This window comes from Arctopsyche grandis, chromosome 4 (genome assembly GCF_051622035.1).
Source record: "Arctopsyche grandis isolate Sample6627 chromosome 4, ASM5162203v2, whole genome shotgun sequence".
Classification (NCBI taxonomy): domain Eukaryota; kingdom Metazoa; phylum Arthropoda; class Insecta; order Trichoptera; family Hydropsychidae; genus Arctopsyche; species Arctopsyche grandis.
Genome location: NC_135358.1, coordinates 27,835,583 through 27,860,954, shown reverse-complemented (window position 1 = coordinate 27,860,954; position 25,372 = coordinate 27,835,583). Strand labels below are relative to the sequence as shown.

Below are 25,372 nucleotides of genomic sequence, written 5' to 3'. Positions count from 1 at the left end.
GAAATTTATCGACGAACGGAGACGCATTCTATCTACAATAACTATATTTTTTAAGAAGTATAAAAAAACAATGGACATAACACCTGTCGAAAGAGGAAAAATGGCAAAAAAACTGACTTCTCGAGACGAACGGATTTTAAAGAGAATTTTACTTCAAAACAGTTTCAAAACTGCGTCAGAAATTAGGTATGAGTAAATTGAAGTTGGAAAAAATAGTAAGCCTTAGAACAGTTCAATATAAACTAAATGAACTTGGTCTATTTTAACGGCGCCGTGCAAAAAAACCCTCCCCACGAAGAAAATGAAGGATACTCGTCTTTGGTGGGCCAAAGAGAAGAAAAATTGGACAGTTCAAGATTGGGAGACGATTACTTTTTCAGATGAATCCAAATTCAACCTGATTGGATCAGATGGGATGGCGCTAGTACGACGAAAATCAGGCGAACGCTATAAAGAATCGTGCTAAGCGCTGACTGTTTAACATTCGCCATGGTACGGTATTGGGGGCCATCACACGGTATGGTGTTGGGTCAATCATTAAATTAGATGGGATAGTCAACTCACAGGAGTATAAATTTTTTTTTTATTTGTGAAATCTACTCCAGGTATAAAACAAATGTTCATTTTTACTCCAAATTTACAATGATTCCCCTCATAATGTTATCTATTGACGAAATCGCTTTTTTTTGCTGCATATTGATGAAGAGGAGTTGTAGAAAGTAATGCAAAAACTGTTATTTTAAATTCCTTTCCTAGTCTTTTAAAATATATCGTTATTTGCATGTGATGCAACTGATAAGCTTCGCTTTGCGCTGAGTGTATATGGTCAAAATCAATAAATGCAATTAAATTTCACCCATAATTAATTATATCAAAAAAAAATCATTATGTACGGATGTACAACTTACGTAAGGTACATACATACATATGGCTTAATGGTAGCGTGTATGTTTAGCACCAAGTGATCAGTGGGTTCGATCCGCCATACTGCTGGTTAGATTTGGAGTTATTTGTGACTCCAAATCGATCGTTTCTTATCAGAATTTGCCAATTTTATCTGATCATTGTTGAAACGGTTCCTCAAAATTGGCAAAAAATCATCTTTCCTGTTGTCACAAATCTTCTGTATTTATTGTGTGTATAATTTGTACAAATTATGTACAAAATCTAAATCCATAGACGTCTTAATGGATTAATTCAGCAATTTATTTATTTATATAGCAATCTGCTAATATATATAACACAAAATAACAACAAAAAATTATAAATCATCTTCCACAAAGGTATCCATTAACACCCTTCAAGAAAGCATCAATGTTATTAGAACTTCTAATACTTTCAGGAAGGGCATTATACATTTGAACACCTCTGTGAAAAACACCTCCTGAAGTTTTAGCTTTGAATAATTAATTAATTGCTATTTCGTGTTCTTCTGCTTCTGGAAATACAGTGATTTATGTAATAATAAAATGCTGCATTGTTTGTAATTAATTGTCCAGGAAGGCGTATTGGGGTCTACCTGTCAAGCTTTCCTGGTATATATGTATATCTATGTAAAAATAAAAATAAAAATAAAAATAAAATAAAATACGTATACGTATATACTTTAACCCACATCACATGAAAAGTAATCATTCTGCATATATAAACCATAGTTGATATCACTATCTGTTGCTCTAAAATATAATAATCTGTCATCATCTCACACGCATAAAAGCAACGGGTCCAAAGGTCGACAGTGAGTTGAGATGATGTCTGGCGACAAAGGAATTAATTGGAAGACGCCTCTCCATGGCAGACACATTACAATCAGCCAAAGATCCGAGCGTGGTGGGGAGAGGAGCGTCCATGCAAATGCACTCCGTAATCCAGTGCAAGTGCACTCAGAGGTGCAGGTGGGGTTGGGTTGCACAGATCGCGCGATCACCGTGTGCTTCGCCTCCGGTTTGGCGAATATGTGTGGGATTTGGTACCATAATAAGGTAAAGTCTGAGGCGAGCGGCGGCTTTAATGCGCCGCCATAAATTAGTTTAGTCGAGAACTCGCACCGGAAAACAGTGCGCGTCCGTCGCATCGCCGCGAAACATGTGAGTGGTGTGTGCGAGTGGTTTTTCGCGCCAAATTCGAATTTCGCGGGCCGGAAGTGACAGGGGAGCGCTGCGACGACGACGCGGCCCAAACTCGTGCACTTTCATGCCCATAGCCGGCCCAGTGTCGTTTGGATGTGCGCTCAGCTTTTCAGCCGTAATGCGTGCTGATATGGATGAAAATTTTATCGTAAGTTTAACGACAATTAGCGTGCCAAGCTTCGACTGTTTGTGCGGCAGAGCGCGCCACTGTCTATGAGGATATGTCAATGTTGTTATGACGTCACTATTGGGATGCTTTGTTTATTTGAATTAATACACACTCTCGCTAACCTTCGCCTTTTTAAAAGGCCTTACAGTAAAAGTTCACCTTGTTTATTTTTATTATATATACATATGCACATAGTAATAAAATGGCTGACACGTTTTGAACTGAATGTAAGCAAATTATAAATAAGCACATATTGAAATATATGCTTTTCAGTACTTACATACATAACTTATCTAATATATAATTTCGAAAGAGACTTTGTATGCATGTATGTTTTGCCTCATAGAATCCGTGACGTTAAATGTAATAACAAAACAAATGAATATTAAAATATAAATTGAATAAAATGCTTATGTACTTTTAGATTAGCAATGTTAATGCGGTTTATATTTCAAATACCGAGTGAAGCCGGGTAAATTCACTAGTTTTTAATATATCACGTAAACAGCTTAAACAATTGAATTTTTTTTTTGTTTTTCAAATTTATGTAGTACTATTATAGTTTGAAAATAAATGAAATTCTGCATATGTATATGTAAACATAATGAATTAATAAAAATTTTAAAAGTTTCTCTTACAAAAAAAGCTCCCTACAAACCTTTACATATGTAAGTACAAACAGTATACATATGTAGATATACATATTTACTTTCATACTTTTGTATATACAGATTGACTAGAATAATTTTGTGTGAAAAATACATGTATACAATTTAGCACAAAAATTATCTGAATTTTTAAGAATTTAGTGACTCGATGCATGGAGTTTGTTGAACTTTTCATCAAATATGTTACTGATACATTTTCATATGTATTAATAGGGTATATTAATGATAAATAAGTTAAAAATGTAATATTTTGTACCTAAATGTCACTTTGTGGTAAAATATAGATACAGTATTCGGAAAGGGCTTGGATTTCAGCAGGATGACAATTTGGTGAATATTTTATTCGCACTACGTACCTACATTTAATTATTGAAATACTGAATTTGTGCAAAAAATCTCGATAAAAGTACGACATGATATTTTACGAAGCACAAAAACTCATCGAATTTTACGTTGAAATAAATTAGAGCTTTGAAACAATACAATGAAAAATGAATATAAATATCAATAATAATATAATTAATGAATTTCTATGATTTCTTTGAATATGTATATGAGCCGTTATATTTCAAAGTGGTGGAAGTCCAATTGTCAGTTCCAAAAACACTATTTCTGTTTGACTTAATTCACAAATTGATATCACTTATTTCGATTCGATATGTCCAGAATCTTGGAAAAGCAAAATAAACGTAATACAAGCCACCATTATTTTATTAAATTTTGTTAAACGCAAATGTTTGCGAGATATTTTATGAAATGAAGAAAAGTGGACTTATGCCACTTTCAATTATAACGGCTCATATATATTGGCAATGTATGAAATTCTAGGTTCAATTTTATTGTTACAATTATATTGCGAAAAGAATGACTGAAATTTTAAATAGGAATATTTATTTAATTAAGATAATGCTTATTATAATATGCTAATCACTAAACTGATAGATGCAAATTTAAACATTCAAACGATGATCTTACATAACAAAATACGTACGCAAGTAAACTTTTGACGAAATTTCAAGTTAATTACTGACTATTTATTTTTGTGTATTACAAAAAATTTTACAAAAAAGACGATTAAAATAAAGTTACGCAAATTTAAATTTATCAGCAAATAAATTAAAAAACCTAAAATCCACCTAAAAAAGGAAAAAGGGAAATTCACCACAAAGTAAATATACAATTGCGCAAAATTTTATATGCCGAATTGACATAGTGCCTACATGGTCATCGGTTCACGGATCTCACGGTTTCACTCAATTGCATAAATTCACTTAATAATAATACCTGTAATTTATTCTTATTGCGCCCAAGCGGATCTCGAAATAAGCGGAACCTTTCAATTGCACTCAAAAGGTTAGTTACTACACACCATATATTATACTATGTAGTTAGTCACTCCGAGTTCAATTAATGATTTCACTCAATAGATCATGACGGAGTCATAATCCTCAGCAAATTGTATATTTACAAATAATTGTCAGTGTACTTCACTTTCTATCACTAATTTGTCTACAGTTAAATTTATTTACCGGAATTGTAAACGGATTGCTAAAACTCTTATCGCGTTGATTCTGAAGCTATTATTTCAGGTTTCGAATTTAAACACCCACGCTTTCGATTTACACGGACGCTCATTAAATGCAAATAGAACGATTTGCCTTTTACATCCATAAATTAATTTTATAGTGTCCACATTCCAGCAATACATTAAACTGGTAAAATTTGAACAAGCGCGAGATAAGACGTTTCAAATTTGACCCAATCTTCGCACGGGTCAACTAGTATTCATGGCAAAACAAGCAATTTTTAACTGGACAGATCTTTAATTATTTTGGAATATACTTCCTGGCAAAATTTCAGCTTTCGCACTTTTTCTGTTGCATTTTTTGTCCTACCTAGCGCGAAAACGGAATATCGAGTTGTGCGTGGGCGAAGATTAGTGTCTCCTCTTTATTCCTCTCGGTCCAAGTAGTCATCAACGAGATGCGCATTCCTCTATCGAAACACGTTTCGTAACATTTATTTACACTGAAAACACACCTGCATTGTAATAATGATGCGTGTGTTACGACTTGAGGTCTATTCGCTTTCGGACCGGTATGAGTTCGACGAATCCAGTCCAGGTGAAATACCTAAGTTATTACGAATGTACCGCTTGAATTTTAACAATCTTTTGAAGCTTAACTATATGATGCATACAATCAAAATGATGTGATGTAATAAAATACCTTTCTTACGACAGGAAGGAGTTCAGACGTGTCTGGAAGTCCTATGTTAGACGGTGGGCGTTCATTAATGATGATGAATAAGGAGCTTGAAAGTAAATCGCTTGCCAAATTACTAAAATATAGCCAATGATTATATCCTCATCGATAGAATCATCTTCAGGTGTGGTTTTTAATAAATTCCTGTATCCAAAGTAAATATACTAAGCTTTTTGGTATTACCGTAGAATCCCAAAATGGTCAAATCTAAAAGTGAAATGTCGTCTGTAACTATTTCTGGCGTTTAAGGAATCGGAGATGATACGAAAAGTAAACATTGCTCAACGCTCACACTGTGATTCATTGGCGTGAAAATAGTCGGAAAAGCGTGAAAAACCGCTCGTGCATTTGAGTAATATGCGTAACAGTTGCATACATACGGTTTGAAAAAAAATTGACGTATTTTTGTGTGAGATAAAATTGTCGAACGTTCGCTCGAGTGGAGGTCGCAGTTAATTAGTAGATATAATTTAAAAATAAAAATAAAACAAAAAAAATAGATACGTACATAGGAGGAGTAAAAAAAGAGGTAAAGCCAGATGTGGCGACAAAGCGGGGGCAACGAGTTGCGAAGGATGCTGTGTATTTAGACCAGAAAGGAATATGACCATATTTTTAAGCTATTGTGTACATACGACAATAATTCAAGGCCGTTTCAAAACCCACAAATTAGCCGAATTTTATTTATTTACCTGACCTATTAGGCATATTGCAAAACAATTGATCATATGTATGTACTTGGAAAAATCAAAATTATTTAAAAAAAAAAAAAATTTCTTTTGTTTGATTAGTCTTTTCCTGTTGAATTTATTATGTGTTTTTTCATGTCTTATTTTTTAAGACTTAATCATACTATTTCATACGCAGTTTCTATTGTATTTAGCAATTACATACATACATATGGATACCTACATATACAGAGCATCACTTCGTTCAATTTATTCATCCTCATGTTCTTACCACATCACTGTCTTGAAGCCCTTCTGTAATTTATCTTCTTCCTTTTGGTATAGTCGATATCATTCATCGGTATAATTGCCCTATCAGCTCAATTAAGTCTCATCTAGACAGACCTACTCTGATCGATCGATCTTAGTTTGACCGAAACGGATTTTCATATATAAAATTTTCATATATATACGAAAGATAGTACATATACATATATGTCACAGTGAAATGATAAGTTTCACGTTTCAGTGAAATCTTAACCAGTTACATTTTCAGGGTTGGTTTTATTAATTTAAGATTAGATTGTTAGGGTTGGTATTATTTAAGGGTTAGGATAGGTGTTAAGTAGGGTTGGACCTATTCATTTCAGATTGGGTTGTTAGGGTTAAATTTATAGAGTTAAACGTTGTAAATTCATTGTTTGATACATTTTAACTGTTTGAATTGGTGAAAATATATTTTCTCTTGAAAGATTCTTTCACTGTAACATATAGATATATTGTTTTCGCTGATATCTTATCGTTGTGTTGACATATGTACGTTTGACGGTATCGAAAAGGTTGATTCCCATACTTTTCAAACATAATATGATCGTACGAATTAATAATGACATGAAGATTCGCCCATCACAACTGGAAATCACGAACACACTTTTGAGTGTGTTCTTACTATAAGTTCCATATCACAAACTTTTAAAATTGATGCGTTGAAGATTTATCAATTTTCCAAAATAAATTTCGTTTAAATGTAAAAAGCGATTCGAACAAATGTGAAAAATTTGACTTCCGGTTTTTATATACATATATATTTATATATATGTAGGTATGTACATATGTTGATCTCTTAAATCATAATAAAATATATTAGCGCATATTTCTAATGAAAGAATTAGTTAACTAATAACATAAATTTGTCAAATTTAAATTTTAAATATTCTTTAAATCCCGCAAATTATACCTTTAAACTGATTATCTTTATTAATTTTAAATATTCTTTAAATTCCGCAAAACATGCATCTAATTTAAGGTGGTATAATAAATATTTTCAGTCTGTACTAAGAGCAGGAATGAAACTTCAAATCAATTTATTGTTTATTTAATAATAATTTATAAATGTGTTAAAGACATTCTATTTGAACTTCAATCGTATCGGGAAACAACAGGGGGTAATTTGAAGGGGGTTGGGGTGGGCAGCGACCCCCCTTAGATTTGAACGGGACTATTCATTCCTTACTGGTCAAAAATTTTGCCCCCACTGGGAAAAGCTGAAATGACGCCCCTGGAAAACAACGATATTAACACTTACCGCACTGTGATGGATAGTGACCAGGATTTTTATTTTATTTTATTTCTCCAAATATACCGAATGCAGGTATTCATTTTTATGTATTCCTCATCGAAACCTCTATGATACGAGTTATTTCATTACGAAATAAAAGCATTGATCAATATCAATAGAAATATTTATTTTCGCAGGAAGTCCCTTGTACACGTGGGAGAGAGAGAGGGGGAATTCAGAACGCGCCGCACTCAACGGCCAGTATGATAATGATATCCGCCTTGGAATTACGGCTCTGTTTCAGCCGTTATTTTTTCATTTCTTGCGCTTATTGTATATTATTCGACGTATAATACCCGATAAAATGATTTTTGTAGCTGATTACAATAATTAGCCTCACAGATTTTCCATTATTTTAACTTAAAACGAACATTTGTACGTTTCTGTGGCGAGCGGATTTTTTTTGTGTTTATCTGGCAAACGACAGTGGTTAGGTGATTTTTTTAGCACAGTAATGGAAGTGTTAAGCATGTGAAGTATGTAGTTAATAGAAGAATTTTTTTGGACATTTATGTTTTACAAAACTTTCTATGACACGGAAGATTAATTAATCATTTGAAAAACCAAAAAAACTGAACAATGTAGGACTAGAAAGGAACATTCTCACATTCTCGGAAAGAACTGTTAACATGGGGTCACTCACATGAAAAACTTGCACTCCAGCGATCGTCAGCACGTGGGTCGCTTCCACCCGAAAACAAAACTGATTATACGGACTACGCCATTTTTTTTTAAACATCATATGTATATTTTTTATCAAATCTCACTTACACGTAGAGTGTTGTGGGCTTTAATTGCCAGCTCCACTTGTCCTCTCGGGTGAAATCCGAGCCGTCGAGCAATGTGGATCAATCGCCGATATAAACAAGCGTGGGCGACGTTTCGATATTATTATACACAATTATTTTAATATACGCGTATCGACCAGTTTCTCAAAATCGGAGAAATGAAATTTAAATAATACAAAAAAGCATACATAAGAGAAGCACTATTTGTGACGATGAGAAGTCGCTCCGTTTGACAGACGCCCGCGCGAAAGCTCCAAATCAAAATCATTACGCAAGCCTACCCTCGTTATTGCTCTATAAATCAAAACGATCTTTGGCCTTTCTTTTGATCGCGGATTCTCAAAGTTTTCACCGTCATCGTATGTCCGGTTTATTTTTAAATTAGGCCTATTGTCTCCCGGTTCGGTGTGCAACAGGCTGACGAGTTAGAAATAACCATTTAGACCGCCGTGAAAATAAAATAGTAAAAGTACAGTGTTCTTCTATATTTGAGCACATGTGAGAAAGAGATACGTCAGAATCACACGCATTTCAATTTTGAATAATTACAATTCTAATTCGTCGTATCTTATCAAAAATTTGCATTCTAAATACTCAGTTGTCTTTATATATACATATGTATATGCAGCATTTTACTTTTACTTTTGATGATTTCTCAAGAAAATTGACTAACATTACCATACACACTGTTTCGAAGAAAAGGCGATATCTGATAATCCTTTTTCTGTACATGACCTTGTATTGTATTTACTTAGTGCGATGTTTATTTTACTTTGAAAATTGTGACGAAAAATCACTAGGAAAAACGATTAATGCATTGTCTTTTTTTTTTTTCGTATAAAAATTAATTAAAATGAACGAAAATTTTAATTTTTAAATAATATAATAATATCGTATTAAATATAAGTGATAGTGAAAGGTTTATTCAACAGATTGAATGTTCCGCAATTTTCAAATCTTAAATTTTTTTGCAAGGGCGCAGTTTGACATTTATCGATAGAATGACAGTGGCGATGTAGTGTCTGAAGTCAACCTTCCTGGTTGAATTGAGTGAAGCAGTAGCAATATTGAGCCACACTGTAATCAACTCTTTAGTTTTGCTCGATGAATTGGGAAGAGGAACATTTAAATATGACGGAGCTACTATAGATAGCGGTTTCAGCAGTGGAAGAGTATAGTGGCAGGGGTTGTCACACAATGTTTTCAACTCATGTTTTATGTATGATCATTAAGTGTAATGATGGTATTTGGTACAAATGTAAAAAAGTTTGACAATATATATATATATATGTTGCCATGGGCAACCTGTAGTGGCAGCTATGATGGGCGTTAATATATAATGGATGTATAAATATACCTGTAGAAACTTTTTGGTGAAAAAATATTAAAATTATGTAAAAAATAAATTATTTATTTATTTATTTAAATAATAAGGATAAAGCAAGGTTTTCGGTTTCAGTTTAGATGATATAGCATACACTATACATACAACAACTGCTATGCTCTCTTCGGGCTCTTTAAAGGGTCTCCAGTGTATCGCAGATATTTGTAGAAGCGGTGGCCGTCACTGCAAGAAAAGTGACTTAATGGAAAGTCGAAGAGATTTGAAAGATCTTTACCATGTGCCAGGGCTACATTATTATGAAAAAGATAGATAGCCTCGACCTGCGTTAACGACGAGTCAACGAATCGATTTTAATTTTTTCCATCTTTTGACTTTCCATCAAGTCACTTTCCTTGCAGTGACCCAGACCCTTGTAGAAGGGCACGTGCCTCACGTTGAGGCTCTTCTCAGGATGAGAACAGCCTCCCTACGTTGTCGTGTATTTGTATCATCAAATTGTTTTCTTTTCGCCGCGTCTTTTCATTCCCGCTAATCTCTGTATGTTCGGTGGATGGAGCTACTCCAGCGACTGCCATAAAATGGCTTTCAATTGATATAATTAATTATTATTATTATTATTTTTAATTTAATATTATTATTATATGTACATTTATTATTATTATATTATATTTACATACTTGTATTATCCAAATATTATTTAATATGAACCATGGGGATTCCACTATTCTCCCTATCGTCTGGAATGAACATTTATTATTATCATTATTATAAAAGGAACGAATCTTAATATGTATTTTATAATAACATTCATAAAATTGAATCAATGTTAAAATTGTTTCAATAAGAAAACGACTCAAAATAACACAAGAAAGTTGAATACGTACTATAATATTGAAGCTGTTGTAATTATGTAGATTTGCATCAGTGACTTATATATGTATATACATATATCAAGATAGCTGGTAGATTATGGATCTAATTTGAATGTAAAATAGATTGTGTTATAATTGTGAAACTGTGGTGTTTCCAGTAAGTTATTAGTATTTTATGTTAACGTCTAATAACCTATGCTTCACCTGTATGAAATAACGCCTCAAATACTAATCTTTCCAAGCTCCAAGTAATACAAAATAAATCCCTAAAAATAATTTATAATACAGCCATATATGTATACTAACCTGAAAAAACTGCATGCACATTACTAACAAACTAACCAATAGATTCTATGACAGAATCACTAATAACCATACTAACACACTTGTGAAGAGTCTCGGTGATTACAACAAAATGTCTATACCCTTCAGGTATAACACACAGATTACTTAAACACAATCTGCTTTAGGTCATCGACTTTAGAGAGTCTTTAATTAATATTATGTATTAGATGTATTATGAACATTTATAAGGATTGTAAATAGGTTTTTGAGCTCTTTTTCCTATTATGCTGTAGATTAGCATTAGAATAATATAATATTATTATTACTAACCAAATTAAATTAAATTGTAAAATAGAAAATTATCAGTAGATCAGTAGCTATTAAAATAGATATAAGATGTATTGTGAATATAATTTCGTAATAATAAAAAGCATTTAAAAAAAAATGTGAACGTCTAGTAACTAGTTAGATACATACATATACATTTATACCTACATATAGTATCACACTGTTCAATTATCTGTTTTATTATCATCACTATCATTGTTCTAAATACGAAGAATAGATGATTTATCATTAACCAAACGTTATTATAGTATGATCTCAATGGTACCAAGAATACATTTTATTTAATTACAATTGATTTCCGATCATCAAAGTATAATTAAAATGAGAAATGAAAATTTTCGATGTAGATTATGGGCTATTTTTTTTATTTATTTTCGTCCGAATAAAGTCGATTCAAAATTGAAACTTTACACCGTCTGCGGGGGAAAAAGCTCCTTATATGGGACAATCTTGGTCGAATCATGCGAACGAAAATACATCGGGTTGCACACGTGCCAAGAGAGCTTACGACGAGCAGAGTTCCTCAAATTGAATGAGCTTTTACACTTAGCAGACACGCGCGAGCTCTGTTTACTGCGTACTAAAAATAGGAGAATATTCGTCGGTCGTTCACGAATGTGCACTTCAATGTTTACTTGAAAAAACATGTCTATATGTATGTAGGTACAGGTTGTAAAGTCTGTTCACACCGATGCAACACCAGTCAGATCATCCGTCGTAAATCCGAGTAATGTGACAGTTTTCCCACACCTACAGCGAAATGTTATGAAAACATTCGGAAAAAATGTATGAAATTAATTATGTTTAATGTATACATTGAGTGAAAACGTATCGAGGACATGTTGAGGATCGCATCTTATTGGTATATAGAAAAAGTTTGATAGAAATTGAATAGATTGATATTAAAAGGAAAGAAATAGAAGGCGATCAATGCCAATGATTTATTAGGCATGCGTATGTATGAATATTTAATACTAATGCAGGTGAAAGCAAATTTTTTTTTGTAATATAAGCAAAATATTATAATTCTGGATCATTTTGCTACAAAAAATAGTGCACCTTCAATTTTAATTTAAATATACATATAAGTAATTTATTCATATTGAAATTTTTGTCGCCGTGCTAAAATTTCTGTCACATGCTTAGTTGAGTTAAATTTAGTGTTTTTTTCTTAAATTATATTTATAGTTTTCTCACACTACTGGATTATAATTATTCTTGATTTATAAATACACATCATAGCTACAAATGTATATCTTTAATAAAAATACCATACTTATGGAAGTTGGATTAAACTGTTCCGATTACAGATAAGCAAATGATTCATCTAATTGTAAAATGAAGATGAATCGACAAATTTATGAATCACATCGAATATGCACATGTGTATGTTTCAGTATAAAATAAAATGTTGCTAAGGTCAAGGAATACTTGATGTATGTATGTACATATAAACAATTAAATAGGATTCAATATCGAATAGTTTTTTACTTAGCGACTCAAATAATGACAACGACATACATATATGTACATATGTACATACATATTTTAATGAAACGTCATTAAAAATCAAAATTATATATACTGCATACATGTGTAAGTACATATGTACCTTTCTGGGATGTTGACGAATCCATTGATTCAATAATTTGATGTTATATGTTTTAGACGCAAATCTTTACTATTTTTATAAACATATGGAACAAATTAATATTTTATTTAATTTGTAAGTCTGAATTTCATCCAAAAGCTGTTGATATTGTGCTTATTAATTTCACGAATTTTCTTTTATTTTATATTTATATAATATTTTACGTCAAAATACATATGTCATTTTGGACATAATACATATGTCATATTTTTCGGAATTTTTTGTATTTAATATAAAGATCTAAGGAAGTTCTCAACTAAGTTGTTGTGAGCACGGCACGTTTAGAATGGGGGTTTCCGGCAAAACGATGACTTTGAACATTTTTTAATCAGTCAAAACTAATCAAAACCGACCCAATTAAATTGCAATAGATGACAATTGAGTGTTTATTATTTGGAAAAATAGTAAAAAAAATTAAATTATTCTAAAAAAAAGGTATATGCAAAAAACGTACTTTTTCAAAATTATTGTCTAGACCAGCGTTTCCCAACCTGTGGTACGCGTACCACTTGGTGGTACGTGGTTGATGGTTGGTGGTACGCGAAAAACAATCAGTAATAGCGGACAAGCAGGAATGAATGATTTACAATCATAAAAATATAAATATTTTTTATATCTAATATATAATTTCGAAAGAGACTTTGTAAGTTTGTATCTTTGTTTGGGAACTTCAAAAACAAAATAAAATTTCCATGACGACAATTCAATTGGTTGAATATTACATATATTTTTTTCGATTAAAATAAATTTAATTAAAAAACAAATGAATATTTACTATTAGATTCGCCATGGTTAAGCTGTTTATATTACAAATACTGAGCGAAGCCGGGTAAAACAACTAGTAATTAATAAACATTATCTTAATTAGTCAATATGTACAGTCCATGATCGAAAATCTGGCAATCGATACGTTTTCTTCAGATCCGGCATGGATTTTGGAGTGCATTTTTTAATTTACCGCGTTCACGCTCCAATAAATAAATAACTTGAATTTGACAGTTGAGAACAGTTCGATAATAATCTTTAATGTTGCAGAAAAAATTAAAAGTACATATGAATAGAAAATTAGATTTTTGGAATTTTTGTATCGAACATGATCAAACTGAATTATTTGAAACTTTACATAATTTCTTATCTGAAAACAAGAGTCATATGTCTCGGGATATACGTGAAAAAATAATTGAATATTTAATAGGGCTGAAATCGTATTTTACGCAGTGCTTCCCAAACTTTAAGAAGCAAACAATTTGATTTCAAACCCCTTTGATAATGAACATTTTTGGACAGCTACCAAGAAAAAGGAGAACTTGATTGAACTTTCAAATTATAGCATTTAAAAACTGAATTCGAAATAAATAAGGTTATTAATTTTTGCCTAGGTATTAGTGAAGAATATGAACAGCTTTATGACATAGCGCTTAAATTTCTGTCGCTGTTTACTAGTACTGAACTGGTTGAGAGAGCTTTCTCTTCATATATTTTAATAAGACAAATATTGAATCCAGCTCCAGACTTAAGGGTAAATCTCGCATCATTTGTACCAAATTTAAAAAAGCTAAGTACAAGGATCTCAATTAATTTATTTTGTAAGGAGATTTAATGAAAAGAAAAAATATTATATGTACTTTGTAATTTTGTGTTTTTATAAAAACAATCAATAATAGAAGTATGACAAGATAGTAGATAAATATATTAAACTTTGAGCATATTATAATTGTGACTCCGCGAAATATTTTTTTTCCATAAAATTTCTTACCAAAACAGATCTACATATTGCGTGTATCCTGTCTTCACATTCCTTAACCATGCAAATACTATATATAATAATTACACTTGCAAAAACAAATTTCATGAAATACTATCATTCTTATATGGTGGTACAATTTAGCGTTATGTACTACCAAGTGGTACGCGAGTCAAAAAAGGTTGGGAAACGCTGGTCTAGACTAATTGATTGGTTGGAGACATAAGACACTTAAAAATCGATGTTTTTTTTATTTAACCTATTCTTTATATGTTGTAAGTTTCCACTATTCCATCGTGGGAAATCAAAAATTCGCATTTTTCCCTCCAGCCTAATGTACATAAATATGTATGTACATATACATACATTATATGTACAGACTTTTTTAATGCTTTTTATTATTACTAAATTATGTTCACAATACATCTTGTATCTATTTTAACAGCTACTTATCTACTGATAATTTTCTATTTTACTTGTTAATTAAAGACTCTCTAAAGTCAACGATCTAAAGCAGATTGTGTTTGAGTAATCTGTGTTATATGTAGATAAACCACGTATCGCCTTGCATTTTGCTGCCTCAACGTGAAGGGGCCCATCTCAATCTTTTATCGAACGTTACATCTAAATATTTTATACTGATTGTCATTTCAGACTTTCTCCAGAGGAGATTTTCAGATGTGAACTTGGTTTATGTTTTCTAACACTTAAGAATATCGCGTATTTTTTGGTTTGATTAATTTGAATTTTCCACTTAGTGAAGTGTTCCGTCATTGTTTTAACTGCAAGTTCGCGATTTTTACGAATAGGGTCTGATTTGGTGCTACTCGTGAAGCAAGTGGTATCATCTGCAATACATACCTTATAAAGGTATGGATCCCCTGCGAAACATCAAGTCTCATTAAATGAACTCTCCGTTTCTATACTTGTCTCATTAGCTTGGTGCTAGAATCATCATAGTTATCATTTCAGAATCATTTTCCGAAATCACTATTATGTTACGAATAATCTCAACTTTTAATTTAATATTTATTAAATGCAAATTGATAAAACTAATAATGTAATGAAAAGTAAAGATACTTCATATTAAAAAATATATATTAATTTTTAATATTTGTTAATAGTTCTGACTTACGAGAGAGAAGCGCCAAAAGAGAAGCTACATAAGTTCACACGTTGATTCGGGATTGCGTCTCCGCCTGGCTCAATCAGTTAACCTTCTTACCTTAGATACAAACATATGTACACTGATTTCTCACTTAGGTACATCCACTGATTTCTGAGGAATTCGAACATAAGCCAATTATGGATCATATTTGATGCTATATTTAGCTGCACCAGATGGATTTCGCAGTAGCTGTATAAATAAATAAATCTGTATATATACAGAAATTGCAATGAGGCGTGTAACCGCTCGAGGACCGTCATACAACGAATATGTAGAATTCGCGTTTTTCAATTTGAAAAGCGCTACTACATTACATACATATGCATGTAGCTGTAATAAACATAAAATTATTAATTAATTCAAAATTGATAAATTATATTTAAGTATAGAAACGAGGAGTTTATTTAACGAGAATTGGTGAAACCAGGCCCACCGCTTATTAGCCAGCAGCATGGTTCGGTGGTTGGGCTTTAGCCTAGCACCGAGAGGTGCCGGTTTCGATCGGGTAAGTTGACCTCAATTCAAAATATTTTTTTCTGAGTATATCTGTAATTCTGCTGGTCAGACAAATCTCGTGATTCAGCGACTTATGTAATAAAAATGCTACATTGTTTGTAATTGGCCAGCATCGGGGTTTACCTGTTAGGCTTTCCTGGTATATACATATGTATATAATAATATTATTTATTTATTTTTAATCTATCCCAGGAAGGCCTAACAGGTAACCCCAATGCGCTTTCCTCGCCAGAAACGTTATACATACATATGCATTTGATACAAGTATTATACAAAGTAAATACATATCAGTTAACACCCACAGAGACATTTATAGTCAAATTTGTAATTTTTTTTTAATCTGTAAGTATTTTTATATATTTTAAGTTAATTTTTATATATTATAAGTATTTTTTAATCAAAATACAGCTTTTCTCAATAAAAATGGGTTCAATTTATATCTTATTACTCATTTTATACATCAACATAAAAAGTTTTAGTCCTATAGCATGTTTTTGACTATTTTTGTGTTAATAACGGCAAGCATTAACATACAAACGCACATAGGTAAGGCCAACAGTCGACTGCATGACTCAATACCCACGCGCCAAAAGCGACGAAAACCATAGCTTACGAAAATATAACTGTCTCTTTCTCTCGCATTGATTCATTGATCAACAAGAATATGCGAGCGAACAGTCAAAAACATGACTTATCGCTACCGCCTTTAAATCATACTTTGAAACGTAATTAAACGAAATCATACAAAATCTATTAAAATAAATTTCTTGTAGTTCATTCTAGGAATACATGAAATGTAGGATATATAACTTTGAAGACCACGTAGTTATTACTAAAATTGGGGAATTTGCATACCCCACTTAGGCGAGGGAGGTTTAAGAGGGCTGTACACCCGAAACCTTAATTTTGTTGCGGTTCCTTTCTTCGATATATATATATATATATATTGAGTGTTTGTATATATTGAGTGAATGCGACAGTTGCGCTTCGACCAGATAAAACGTATTTTAAATTGACAAAATCGAGGTTTCGTATTCTCCTATTTTCTTCTCCAAAACTGGACCAATTCTTAAAAAAATTTCATCATCGGTATGAGAAAGATACTTTCTGTGCATCTATCGGCGTATTTTTTTTTAAATCGACCGTTAAATAAGCACGCTGGACTCGTTTCGTGGGTGTAAAAAAGAGGCGATTTTATAGATGTTTGGCGGCTCCTAGCTCCTATAAAAAATAATTAATCAAAAAAATAAAACGATAGATGCACCCCAATGGTGGATATCCATAGCATATTAAAAAAAAATCTCTAGTGCCATAATTGAGGAAGGGAGAAGTATAGTACGTTTGTATGGACATGGCGCTGCTGTCCAGCCCTATTAAAGCATGACAACCGTTTTCTAAAAGGTCTTTCATATTACATTCATTAGCGAGATGGTGGATTTTATAATGAGGATTTTACGAGTCAGCTTTAAACGGCTTGAATAATAAAACTTACATACATCCTACTGGCGCCTACATTTCCATTATCTACGCATATTTTGCTAGCCGATCGCCAGATCGAGCGGGTGTGACGCAACCAGATGCCACAAGATTTTCATACTCGACAGCTCCCATACTTATGGGAGTTATTTTTTAGGGCAAGTAGGACCGTGGGCTCGGGAAGAGCCGGTGTGTGCTCTCGCTCCCCGGGAGCGTCCGCGTCTGTACGTATTGTGTTCAAATTTAGCCGTGGTCCGGCCCGCAGGCGGCGCTTTTAAATATAGTTTGTTGAGCTTGTGAGCACACGGGAACGAGAGAGAGGAGCACACACCACCAACCAGCTAGCTGCCCCTAAATGGCTGAATCTCATGTTTCCCCGCGTGCGCCAAATTAAGAAGTTGGCCGGGACGAGGAGAGACGCGCCTCGAGAGCCAGTACGCCACCGGGACACCGGCCACCAGCAGCCGACCGACACGCGCACCCATGTTGCCGGAAGCTGGAGGTACAGCCCCTCCACCCACCCCCACCCACTCCTAAAAAAACCGGAAGTGTGTGCCCTTACGCGTCTTTCGTATAGTCGGCCCGAGCCGGATGTGAAAGTTCACCCCTTTGAGCTAGTTCGTCCACCACGTACATATGTTTACTCTGTCACACTAGGAAGTGCTTCGAAGATCTTTGACACACATATGTACTGCTCAAATAACCGGGTTACAATACATGTGTGATTTTTGGGGCGTCTTCTTACATTTTTGGGCTCAATTTTTCAATAAATACGCTCATATATGGGGTGTGTTTTGACCGGCATCCTATAGGTACATATATGTACATACATACATACATAAGTGTAAAATAATCGTGTATACAACTTTTTAGATTAATTCACTGTGAAAATTGTTTACGTTTAACATTTGGATTTTATTTTCGTTTTTGTGGATCATATTTATTACCATAAATGAAGCTTTAATGGTTTTATAACGTGTTTGTTCTACGATTTCTTTTTAAATAACTGTGCTGTTTATGCTTATAATAAGGCGTTTGTTTTTAATTTTATATTGAGAATAAAGTGCAGTGAAAATGTGTGAGAATGCAGTAATATTGATCTTAAAATGGGCTGTCATCATATTTGAACTTTAAAAATATTAAAATGATAACATATCATATTATACTCAATCAAATATTTGTTTTTGTATTACACAATAAAGCAATTTTAACTTATTTACATGCTAATTAATAGTTCAGGGTATTTTGTACGTGAACTTTTGCTGTTAAAATATAATGTTTCTAAGATAATACGACGATTTAAAGAATTACATCAAGTGAATAATATAATTATTATAATATTTGTGCTGTTATGACACTATGTATATTTGATAACATAACATTATTAGTATGCATATAGAAAGTGAATGCACAAATGCAATGCAAATTGAGGTTATCGTTAAATTTACGTGACAAAAATAAGGTCAAAGGTTCAGTGTGAACGTTCGAACGCATTCGTGTGAATATTTATCTAGGGATTATAATATACATATACAGTTTTAAAATGAAAACGATCGTTTTCGACGAAGTTGATCTTTATATGGCACTTATTGACGGAGCGACCCGGAAGATTTATAAATAATCCGTTGAGGTATTTACATAGTTTTAACATTCGAAGGCAGATTCGTAATGTAACTTAGTCATGGTAACTAAATTAGAAGGAAACGACTTCGCGTATAGCTCGTCTAGTATTTTCAGGCGACCCAGATTTAGAGGTTTCAGGCGAATTTCTGGGAAATTGTGTCGAAGAGAAAAGTGCAACCTAATGCTAAATTTTTCGCGGCTTTTCGCAGAATCTCAATAGTCCCTCAGCGAATGTAATTATTCAATAAAATAAACAAGGAAAATATCGCAACAAAATTATGACCAAAAAAATTGTGAATCACAGATCTAAAATATCTTAATATTTGTAAATATATACACTGAATATATTTTAAAACAATATTTAAACAAGCTTAAACGTTATATGGTAGATACAAGGCAAATGTGTTGAAATATGTACTTCATATGTACATATGTGTATATCAAGAGATCAATATTTACTTTAATAGAAACGTATTAATTGGATTAGCATATTGATCTTGTTTTCGATCCGTAATTGTTTTAATTTAGACCGAAATTTAATGCATTATAAGCGTTAGTGTGTATAATAAATAAATATTAATAGGAAACAAGTATTAAAGTGAGCGTATAAACAGCTAAATTCAACGCCCACGCATATTTATGATTAATGACCGCCATTGTATACAATAGAAGGCACAAGTGCGTTTTTATTATGTCAAAACAACAAAAATTGATCTTTGATACTCTTGAAGTATTATAAAAAATACGTTTTAAAATGGCAACGTGTTTATTCATCAATGTTTGCGAAACGTCAAAACCGAATTCAGTCGAATAACATCAATCAATTCAATTTCAATCGACATTCGTAATTATCAATAACGATTAGATGTGATAAATATTCATTATAATTAAAACTGTTTATGTTTTATATTTGGGCGTTAATTGACGTTTATTATTAATGTTAATTGACGTTTTCCTGTATGTGAAAATACATAGGTGGAACGAAAACTGTTAAATTAGTAAATTTCCTCTATACGACTTTCCTGTGATGATCTCTGCCAACGCTTTGACGATCTCCGTTTTACGACTAATTTGTATATACATATACATGAAAGATTTTTGTCAAATTGAAAAAATGTTTTCAAGCAATAGTTTCAGAGCATCCGAATTACTTTACAGCTACCAAGGAATTTATCGTAGTAGTAATAATAAAAACTTTTACATGTTGAATGCTACATATAATATGCGTACACTTTATGCATATGTTACGTCGAATCTGTTAAATTGCCTATTACGTGTAATCGGCAAGAGAATTGCCAAATGCGTAAAAAAGTCCGTTGCCGAGTTCACGCATTCGTCAAATTCTTTGCGCGAACTCGGCAATGTGTATCCAACTGTCAAAGTGACAGTTGAATAAGGATTTTCAACTTAGTTTAATTTTCATATTATATTTAATATGAGTGCATGCATACGTTTCGATTATCTCATATGGCTTATACATACATTATTGCTATTTTTATACATTTTGATCAATATGTTAATAGTCAGTATTTTATACTTACTAATATTTAATTTAATTACACACGTCTCGGGACATAACCCTAGGCCACACCGCCCAAATGTATGGAAATGTGGAAATTTGCCGATTATACGTAATCAGCAAAGAATTTGCCGAATGTGTGAATTCGGCAACGGGCTTGCATTTTTCATGCATTCGGAATTTTTTTGCCGATTACACGCAATAGGCAATTTCACGGATTTGGTGTTTTTTTTCTTCTTAAATTTCTGTATGAAAATCGACTAATACAAGCGATTCGATTGGAAATATATGTACATATGTATTTTCATTAATTGATAGTTAATATTGTAATGTATATGTAGTATGTATTTGCTAAAAATATATCCAAATATTCAATTTCACAATTGTCCAATTCTATTTTAAAATTTAGAAATTATTTTTCGACATCGAATATTTTTAGGGGGTCAATAAATAAATACAAAAGTAAATCATCCCAATGTAGAATTCTCATAAGGATTTTCCACCTACAAATTTAGCTCCTAATTGGATCATGTCTTTTGGCGATTTCGTCTTTGGGCAAGAGATAGGCGAAATAATAAATTGGTCACGTTGTCCATGCGGCTCGCCCCCACAGCATCCGGTGTACAATACGTACAATTTTTAAGGGGATTCGCCATCTACAGAGATGAACGGATAGACGGATGGTACGTACAACGCACACACACTCGTCTCTAAATGTATCATTCGGCTCGAATCCGCAATATGATATCATCGAAGGGCGTTACGGACATTTACATGCCATTATCCAGCGTCCCACGTGAACTGCATTTTTTGTGCCGTTTGCCGTATTTGGCAGCGCTATTGCGTTACAGCGACTCTCGCGAATATACCATCCGAGATGGAAAATAACAATGACTTATTAAAATTTTTCAATTTTGCCTTCAATCTTTGCAGGTGGAGGCATGCAGGAGTCATGCAAAGAGCGGGATTGCGCGGGAGCGAGCCCCACCCTAGACATAGTCAAAAGAGAATTACCTTCCTGGACGCCAGAAGACTTCTTACAGTGAGTTGATTTTATTTTTGTGAATTTAAAAATCATATAGAATAGGATAAAGGTAGATTTTTTTCGATTTCAGGTCTACGCTCCACGAAGGCAAGGGTATAGTATGCCCGGCGGGTGGTGCGCCAGAAGTTACTAAATCTTCCCGCGGCCGTCGCAAGCAGCAGTGGAAACTCAAATTTCACCACCAAGCTCTACCTCCGGAGTACCTGGACCATTACGAGGCCAGCCTCAACAAGGCTAGGCCTTCTATGGCCGCCCAATCGAACAGCACAACCCAACAGTCTGCCCAAACGGAGATCAAACAGACGTCGCTGTACGAGGCAAGCCAACTTCCCAACGAATCCATACACAACTGGTTACAGAGGATAACCAGTATTCAAAATGAAATACAGAAGAGCAGTGCTACGTCTACGCCAACATCGACGACGACGACGACTTCGGCATCTTCCACTACGACCCGTCGTCGTCGAACTCCACCTGCAGCTACCTCAAATCCCTCGCCTGGCGTCAAAGTGCTCAACTATCGAGACCTGCCCTATATGGGAGAGATGACTTTGAACAATTCCAAGCCTCGCCGAGGACGAAAGCCCAAAAAAGCCGACATATGTCATCTGATATACAAAAACTACGGCACAATATTCCCGGGAACTCCTAGTCATTTAGTGGACGAGAGACTTAGCTCAACAAGTACGAGTTTTGACAAGAGCCTGTCAGTTAAACAGGAACGTTTAGACAGGGGCGACGTTATGTTAGCACCCAGTAAGCAACGCACTGATCTCCAAAATAAAATTATATCTAGTTTATTAGAAAAGCGTCTCTCGCAAGAGACCAAAAAACATAAAGAAACCAGAGGAAAAAAGAACAAATCTGCACATCCGACAGTTGAGTGCGAATCAACGTCGATTCCATCACCAGCGTTGTCATCACCATCGCCAACGTCTGATGCTGAGCCGCTAAATTTGTGTGTTAGGGATTTGAACAATTTAAAAATTAGACTATTACGTAAACATGGCAACGTTTATGCCAAAGCAGTTGAGCCTAAAACAGAACCACTCGAAAAGCCAGATGAAGAGCTAGAAGCTGAATTCAACTTAGATGACTTAAATCCTAGTACGTCTGAGTGCTTGAGCCCTGCACTCAAAATGAATATGCCCGATTTTAAAAAAGCATTACAGGAAGCTTCATCTTCGAGTAGTACAACAAGTCCTCTAGAAAAACAAGAAGAAGAAAGTGCACTACCTGGTGGATACGTATATTGGCCTAACGCTGGAGTATTCGTACACCCTCTTGCACTTCAATCTCAACTGTTATACTATCAAGGCTTGGCTGCAGGAAATAACACATACACAGTACCTCCAGAAAGGAGTCCAGCTCCAACCACGTCCGGAACTGTAACTCCAGCTCCTGCAGAACCAGAACTTCAGCCAAGTCCCACCGGTAGTTCTAACAGTTCTACACCAGGTTCTAAAACGAAACGTTCATCAAATCCAGCCAACACTATTACACCAGCACCCACCAAAAGAAAGCGATCAGCTATATTTATCCCCCCTGTACCGGCCGATACTAGTTCAAGTCCAGCAACAGAAGTCAGTATTTGTAAGTTCAAATTTACTGGAGGCGCACGTCCAAGTTTACAAGAAAAGAAAATGTTATCTGTGGATTCTGGTGGCAATTTTCGTTACTATAGTGGCACTGGAGATAAAGCTAGTAGAGGATATGAATTTTTCCCCAGGGAAAGTCTGCAACAGGCTGGTAATGGCGGTCCACTGACGGCGACTCCAGCTCCACCACCACCGACAACATCCAACAACTGCAGCAGCAACAACAACAACAATAACAACAACAACAACAACAACAACAGCGACACAACAAGAAGAAAGAGGAAATCTAGAAAATCCTTGCAAAGAGAGAAACTAGAACAAACTTTTAAAGAAAAAGGATTTTTAATACAAACTCAGCAGTTGGAGTCAGCCGAGGGTGCAACTTATTGCAAGTTTCGACAGTTGAGAAAATTTACCAGGTATCTTTTCCGCAGTTGGAAAGACTATCTACCAGGAGCAATCAACAATGAGTCTGAAACAACAACCCCGGCTATAGCAGCACCACAAAATCAAACAAAAGAGAACAATTGGTCTTAGATTCGTTTAGGGACAAAATCCTTAGTCAGTTCTTTTCAACATTGGCAACCAATGTTTAGTCGATAAGAACGTCACGCAGTGAACAAGAATACAAAGGCATTTAATAATTTTAATTAATTGTTTTGAATTTTTCAAAATATTTTAATTACGTTTTTGTTATTTGTATTGAAATTGTGCATTAATTAAGAGGGCTGGTACATATATGTAAATATGTCTGCCCCCAGCATCGTTCATATAACATAATGTGCGGCTGGAAATGGTTGTGCCTTCATTATTATATTTCGTATTTATATAAAGCATCGTTGTTATTTAAGATATATAATAATTATTATTTTGTAAATAATTTTCGCGTCGATTTTTCAATAAAAATAACATACACATGTACACGAACAAATGTTTATGTTTAAATAAAAAAAAATATTAAAGACTTACCTGATTAGCAGCGAATTAGAATGTTTTCAATCAACATTTACAAAATAAAGCGTATATTAAAAAAAATAATGACTCGTTATTATCGGGGGACCACTTTTGTAAATGTTAAAAATAAGATTCGCTCTAATGTACATACACGTTGACCTAACAAATTGTTCTTAGCGAATCGACACCAAAGACTTGATTTTATAATACATTATTTAGTAGATTTTTTATATATATTTACATATGTATATGCAGCCACTCTTCGATTAGTAATCACAGTTAAATAAGAACAATGTCAACTATAAAAATTTCTGTTAAATTATGCATACATGTTATGTTGTCCCATAGAGTCATTAGAAAAGGGGAAAATGCTAATTTATAGCGTCAAAAGTGCATTTAAAAACATATAGCTAGTGCTTTTCTCCGAAGATTGTAGATTTGAAGAGTGGTTTTACATTGTGTATTTTGAACTAACACGATGATTGTCCAACAATTCATCAATTAACAGCTTTAATTGTTTCACATAAGATTTATAAATTATATGTACAGTGCAATTTGTAAATTATGAGAGTAAACTAAAATGTTGAACTTTGTTTTATTTGAGTTTTCTTTATAATTCAATATTCCCACTGAGATATTTAAATATATATAATACGTTTGTGTTTTGCAAAAAATAATTCTTTTCTTTCAAAACATTTTCAGGATGAAGAATTTTAACGGTCAGAACTCACGAAGTTTCTAATAAAAATGTGTTTCATTCCAATGATTTATTAATCATTTGATGTAATAAGAATAAAACAATATAAACGTAAGTTTTAAATAATACAAATTAAGTTTAATTATCAAAATAAAAATAGTATCTAGGTATACATACATACATACATACATAAATATATATATATATATATATATATAAAAGTAAAT

At 33.4% G+C, this 25,372-nt stretch overlaps 1 protein-coding gene across 2 annotated transcripts; it reads left to right on the top strand.

Moving 5' to 3' along the window:
- The first annotated feature begins 1,870 nt into the window (after positions 1 to 1,870).
- On the top strand, positions 1,871 to 25,116 carry LOC143911422 (uncharacterized). 2 transcript variants are annotated; one of them, XM_077430311.1, is made up of 3 exons: positions 1,871 to 2,277; positions 21,785 to 21,893; positions 21,967 to 25,039. In XM_077430311.1, the coding sequence occupies exons 2-3, from the start codon at positions 21,793 to 21,795 to the stop codon at positions 24,029 to 24,031; spliced, it is 2,166 nt and encodes a 721-aa protein (XP_077286437.1). In that variant the 5' UTR covers positions 1,871 to 2,277; positions 21,785 to 21,792; the 3' UTR covers positions 24,032 to 25,039. The 2 variants fall into 2 exon arrangements, with proteins under 2 accessions (XP_077286437.1, XP_077286436.1); XM_077430310.1 differs by lacking the exon at positions 1,871 to 2,277 and adding an exon at positions 17,115 to 18,211 and having other exon boundaries at positions 21,967 to 25,116.
- The last annotated feature ends 256 nt before the right edge of the window (positions 25,117 to 25,372 follow it).

What these genes read in the sequence shown, in the direction of transcription:
- LOC143911422 (XM_077430310.1), top strand. An exon ending in ACGCCAGAAGACTTCTTACA is followed by an intron (nt 21,894 to 21,966) that starts GTGAGTTGATTT and finishes TTTCGATTTCAG; the next exon opens with GTCTACGCTCCACGAAGGCA.